General features: G+C 55.5%; 1 protein-coding gene across 1 annotated transcript; it reads right to left on the bottom strand.

Moving 5' to 3' along the window:
- Positions 1 to 781: 781 nt before the first annotated feature.
- Positions 782 to 4151, bottom strand: ARL4C (ADP ribosylation factor like GTPase 4C). Its single transcript, XM_053982900.1, is given in 3 exon segments — positions 782 to 3158; positions 3161 to 3209; positions 3371 to 4151. Coding segments are annotated over 3 exon segments (663 nt in total). The 5' UTR covers positions 3946 to 4151; the 3' UTR covers positions 782 to 3119.
- Between the last annotated feature and the right edge of the window lie 1975 nt (positions 4152 to 6126).

Raw genomic sequence — 6126 nt, 5'->3', positions numbered from 1 at the left:
TCCAGCCATGCCCTGGGCTCCTGTCACCCCCCAGAGCCCCCCACTCCTGATCCTGCAGAGCAGACACCACATCCCCTCACCCAGGCACTGCGCACACCACAAACCTTGGGCGGGGTGAGAACACCCCAAGCCCTTCCAAATCTCACTTTCACAAGTCAGGCTTATCATTTCCCCTCTGGCTGCCTCGTCATCATTAAAAAAAAAAAAAAAAAAAAAAAAAAAGGAGAAAGAAAAAGTCATTTGCCACCCAGCTCCACCGCTCCCCCCGAAATGTCACCCTGGGTTTCCTGTGTCAGCAGCCACCCAGGAGCAGAGGCAGCCTCGAGCTCTGTCTGCAGCATCCTGTTCCCAAGTGGTGTTTTAACCCTTGCAGACCTGGCTCTCTGCCATTCGCCCGAGGCCACCCGTTTAAAAAAAGCCATGCTGAGCAAAAATGGGAACTTTCTCTCTGCGTGATCGCCCCCCTAACATGGATTTCAAATCAGAGGAGGTGGTGGAACAAAATCCCTCCCCCACCAAGAAGTATCCTCCTCTCTCACAGGCAGCAGCAGAGATGCAGGGACATTAAGTGACCTGCAAAAGAGCTCAGATTTCATTAACCAGCAAATTATGGATGTCCCCCATGTCCTAGTGGGCTGCCACGTGACAGACCCGTGACACTGGATCCTCGGCAGGTCACTTCTCTGTCCCCTTGTCTCCTCTCCTTGGGGAGGCAGCAGGAACCTCCTTCAAACCACACAAAATGCAGCACTGATACTGAGAAATGAGCAGAACACTGGGGTTTGGTTGTTTTTTTTTTATCAGGCCCTTTCATTGTATAAATAATTTATTTCAGTTCACAGCATTATGTCTGCATCTTTAAAAAAAAAATAAAATAGAAAACGAAAAAAAGGAAAGACGGGAGGAACAGAGACTGACGGACAATGGCGAGGGCAGGACAAGGGATATCGCGGAGGGGAACACGGCAAATGGACCTGGGGAATGAGACCTGCCAGAAAACCCAGGTCATCCAGAATCTGAGAAGATGCACGGCCTTGCAAAGAGCCCTTGGGGGCTGCTCTGCTCAGGCCCCTCTTCTTGCAGCCCACCGAGAGCGATGCTCATCTTCACACGGGGAAGGGGGAAAACCGGGTGGGACATTACGGAAACACCACGGAAGCCAGGAGCTACTCGTTGGAAAAGTCTTTTTAATTATTGCAGAAAGCAGAGCGGCTGGCAAGGGCACGGGCACAGCATCCCACCCGAGCCTTCCAGCCCTCTGCCATCTCTCCAAGGGGATGCTCAGCTGGGTGGAACGAGCTCCCAGCTCTGTAAAAACGGCCTTTCCACTGCCAGCATGTGCTAAACCGAGACCAGCCAGGAGGTAAAAAAACCCACCACCAACAGCCTGCAGGTGTCATTCCTAAAACCTGATCACCCTGGAGCTGCTGGGGTCAACACAGCTTTTACATTTCAAACAGGTTGCCCTCCCAAAAATGGGTAAATACATGTGGCTTCTGTGGCATCAAAAATAAATAATTCTTCTCTCTCTCTCTCTTGACAGCAAGTACCAAAGTGTTGGAGGTGAAGACAAAGCAGGGAAACCCGAGGGAGCGGGAAGAGAGCCACCTGAACGGATGGGACCAGCCCACACAGATCGGGACTCGCGCCGGGAACTCAAACCCAGCAAGAGGAGAACAAACACAACTCGGCTGCAACATTTGCTCCCTAACAAACCCCCCCGCCCGCCCCCCAGAAATGCTGTTTGGAAGGTGCTCGTCGCTGCAAGGGGAGGATCAACTCCCCGAAACCCAAAGGGCATTTTGCTTTTGTCTGCTTGGTGCTTTCCCCTTGGCTGCTCTGGGAAGGGGTTTGCAAACGGGAAAGCTGGTGTAAAATCACCAGAAAATCCTGCCTGCCTCCAAACTCAGGATATTTGGCCCCTGAGGGCTGCCTGCTTCAGCTCTGTGGGAAGCCAGGACCCGGGAGAGCTGGATCCCGGGCTGAAACACAGACAGCAAGTGGATTTTGGTCTCCAGCCCCATGCAGGTATAAAATGTTCACCTGCAGGAGCAGGCGGCCAGGCCCGACCCTGCCCGGGTGCTCAGGCTGCTCTGCAGGCACAGCTTGCCCATGTGGCTACTAGGGGAAGCGAGGGGCTTTTAATCAGGTTTGAATCTTTATTAAAAACCTACCACAACCCCCTCATGCCTCTTCACCCCCTGCCATCTTCCTTTTCCAGCAGAGATTTTTTTGCAGGCTCTGGCCATCTCTGTCTGTCCATCCATCCATCCATCCTGCCATGCCATGACCCTCCCTGACTTGGCCTCCTGCCCCACTGCAGAGCAGCACAGTGGCCAGAACCCCGAACTCTGCCTTTTTGGGGGGTTTTCCTAAGTAACCCTTAGTTTGGATCACCTCCAAAGCCGCACCTTGGAGCACCCTCACCCTGAGCACGGGGACAATGCACACCTGCGGGGGGCTTTGCTGCCGAAGGTGACACTGCCGGGGTCCTGCACAACCCCCCCGACGCTTCCAGCAGCGTTCACCCCAAACCCTTGGGTATTCTTTTTCCTTTTTCCACCTTTTTTTTTTTTTTTTGAGCCAAGAGCTTAAAGCTCTGCACCACTCAGCAGCTGCTCAGCACCCCGGTGTCGCATCCTCCCCCCACAAGCCAAAGGCTGCCCGTCCTTGATCTGCACCCTAAAACACCAGCCAGGGTGGGTGCATGTCCCCTTACCCACCACACCCACCCCTCCAAGACATTTTCTGCTGGTCCAACCCCCCCATCCAAGCTTTCAACACCCCTTCCCACCGCCACCCGCGGGGGAGGGATCCAGGGATGCGGGGATGCAGGAATGAGGGCTGCAAGTCGTCCCCCCCCCCCCCCGCTGACCTTGCCGAGCCACGGTGCATCCGCACCCCCCGCCCCAAAATGCATGTGGGGGGCTGGCATCAACACCCCCAAATGCCCATGTTAAAGATCCAAAAGCACGCTGGGCTCCGCTCGAACGCGCTTCAACAGGGTCCTGCCCTGCTGGTTCCCCGGCACACAAAGGCTCGGTGCTCCCGGAGATGGAGAGGGGGAATTCATCCCGTTTTTTTCGTGTTTCCAGCCCAAGGGAGTCCGGATCAGACCCTCAGGAGCACGGGGCGGTGGGCGAGGGGAGCTCCGGGATCTCTGGGCTCGGCTGGCGGGAGCCGCTTTGTTATCACCACTATTGTCTGTCCTTTGGGGAAGGAGGAAAAAAAATGAAGAGGGAAAAAAAAAAAAAAAAAAAAAGAAAAAAAAAAAAGAACGATTAAACCCAAAAGAATCGCTTTGGTTCTGTCTCCCCCTCGGTTCCTTTGTCTGCTCCCCCATCCCTCCCCGCCTCGGCTGGGCTTCTACCGCTTCTTCTTCTGTTTGAGGGACTTCCTGCGCTTGAGGATCATCTCGTAGAGCTTGTCCATGCCCTCCGTCAGCCCCTCGCCGATGATGGCGCAGGCGGGCTGGATGTGGTAGGTGGTGGAAGGGGTCAGCTCGTGGAGGGCCAGCTGCTTCTCGATCTCGGCCACCGGCAGCGATTTGGGCAGGTCCTGCTTGTTGGCGATGACCAGCAGCGGGGTGCCCTGGTTCTCCGCGAACTTGGTCACCTTGTGCAGCTCCGTTTTGGCTTCCTCCAGCCGGTCCACGTCCACTGAGTCCACCACGTAGATGATGCCATCGGTGCAGCGGCTGTAGGACTTCCAGAGCGGGCGCAGCTTCTCCTGGCCGCCCACGTCCCAGAAGTGGCAGCTGATGCCCTTGGCCGTCCCGTTGCTGAGCCGGATCTTCTCCGTGTTGAAGCCGATGGTGGGCACGGTGTTGACGAACTCGTTGAACTTGAGGCGGTAGAGCACCGTGGTCTTGCCCGCCGAATCCAGGCCCAGCATGACGATGTGCAGGGACTGGAAGGCGGAGATGTTGGAGGAGATGTTCCCCATGGCCACGGCTCCCGGCCGCGCTCACAGCCCCGCGCCCATCCCCGCGCCGCCGGCCCGCAGCGGGGGCACGGCTCGGGGCGGCGGAGGGAGCCGGGAACAGGGATCAGGGAAGTGGGATCGGGGATGTGGGATCGGGGATGTGGGATCAGGGATCGGGAACACGCAGCGCGGCTCCACGCGGCGGCAGCGCGCCGGGACTGCCGACCCTCGCCCCGCCCGGCAGGAGGAGGAGGAGGAGGAGGGAAAGGAGGAGGAGGAAAAGAAAGAGGAGGAGAGGAGGGGCCGCGCCGCCGCCTTCCTCCCGCTCCGCCCCGCGTCCTGCCCGGATCGCCGCTGCCTGAGCTTCGCCCTGTCCGAGCTCCACCTGGCCTTGCCTGCGCTTCTGCTCCTCGGGGACCCCAGAAGCGCCATCCCCCTGTGCTGGAAGCTTGGTTATCCTTTTGTTTGTCATCGTGACCGACCGCAGCAAACAGTAAAAAAAACCTCAAAAACAGTAACCAAGCCAAGGTGTGGCTGCTCCATCCCTGGAAGTGTCCGAGGCCAGGTTGGATGAAGCTTGGAGCAACCTGGGATAGTGGAAGGTGTCCCTGCCCATGGCAGGGAGTGGGAATGAGATGTTTTTTCAGGTGCCTTCCAGCCCAAACCATTCTGGGATTCTGGGATTATTTACTGCACGTGAGACACCAGAAGCTGTTCAGGCACAGCTTTTCAGGGACACCTGGCACCAGTGATGATTTGAACTGGAAAGCAGCAGAGCAATGTGGAGCATCTGTGTCCCCTGCAGCTGTCACAGCGTCCCCAAGCAGAGAGATGCCACAGGGGGAAAACCTCACCTGTGCTGGATCCAGGGCAGGGCTGGCACTGATGTTGGTCACTGCCATTAATGCCTTTTGGGTCTCGTATTTTGTAAAGGTTGTGAGTGCCCTCAACCCCTGATAAAGCTCCTGAGGTCTCCACAGCCGAGTAGCTGAACCATGGAACTTCTGTTCCAGTTACTCACAGGAGATCTACTTCCAACTAAAGGTCCAGTTCCACCCCCTGCCACGGGCAGGGACACCTTCTGCTACCCCAGGTTGCTTCAAGCCCCGTCCAACCTGACCTTGAACACTTCCAGGCAGCCACAGCTTTTCTGGGCAAAACCTGAGCCAGAGGTCTTGATTTTATTTCTGGTCTCGCTCCCGAGCCAAAAAGCAGCAGCAGGCTGGTTGCTACAATATTACCCATTGCCTCTTTTACAACCTTTGTAAAATAAATATCGACTCTATGTGTCAGCTCAGCCAGAAACCCCCGAGAAAGAAGTGCACTGCAGAAGACAGATACTGCTTTTAATTTAGGATGCTTTCACCCCTCAGTGTGCAGTGAGGATTTGTCAGGCTGGAGTGGGATCATTCCTCACATTCATATTTCATCCCGAGGATGCATGTGGAGGCTTTGTGTGGAGATAAGGCTCCCTATTAACACAGACCATCATTAAAAATACAGGCAGCTTGCTTTTGCAGCCCTCAGAGGTGACACTGGGCACAGTTTTGTGGAGTTTGTTTTTCCACAAGCTCTTGTTTGTGGAAAACAAGAGTTTTCCATTCTTTTCTTGTGGAAAAGAGCAGGGAACTCTGTGCCCGGCATCATGCAGGTGGGAGAAACACTCCGTGGCACGAGTGAGGCACCATTACCAATCCAAAGTCGAGGCACAGGCACTGGACGGGCTGGAAAATGGAAATATTTTGTGCAGCAGGGCTGTCCTAGACTTATCTTTGAGCTGGTGTGAGCTCAGGCTTTAGTCTGCCACCACGCCAAAGAAATGAGGTTCCGAGAGCACGTGGAGAAAGCTGTAAGTGATCATCTGACTGCAGGACCCGGAGCTTTAAAGAAGAATAAAAAAATGCCAGAAACAGAAGAATAAAGTAATATCTGTGAGCGGCAGATCCGGCACTGGCACCGCTCTCATCTCCTCTGCCTGAATCGCTCCAGCAAAAGCTTCCTTAAAGGCTGCAGTTAAGGATAATCCCAAAGCGAGGGCATCCCGGGCTGCTCCCGGAATTAGTGGCTAATCTGTGTGCAATAGGGCTGGGATTTAGGAATTTCCTTCGGGCCGTGAGCCCACGCTTGGGGTCGGGAGCGCTGGAGATGCTGTTTCAGCCAGGTAGCGCTCCCCAGGGAATTCCCCCTCTCCTTTCCTCCCTC

This window comes from Vidua macroura, chromosome 7 (assembly GCF_024509145.1).
Source record: "Vidua macroura isolate BioBank_ID:100142 chromosome 7, ASM2450914v1, whole genome shotgun sequence".
Lineage (NCBI taxonomy): Eukaryota > Metazoa > Chordata > Aves > Passeriformes > Viduidae > Vidua > Vidua macroura.
The sequence above is the reverse complement of the archived record's forward strand: the minus strand, read 5'-3'. Positions and strand labels throughout refer to the sequence as shown.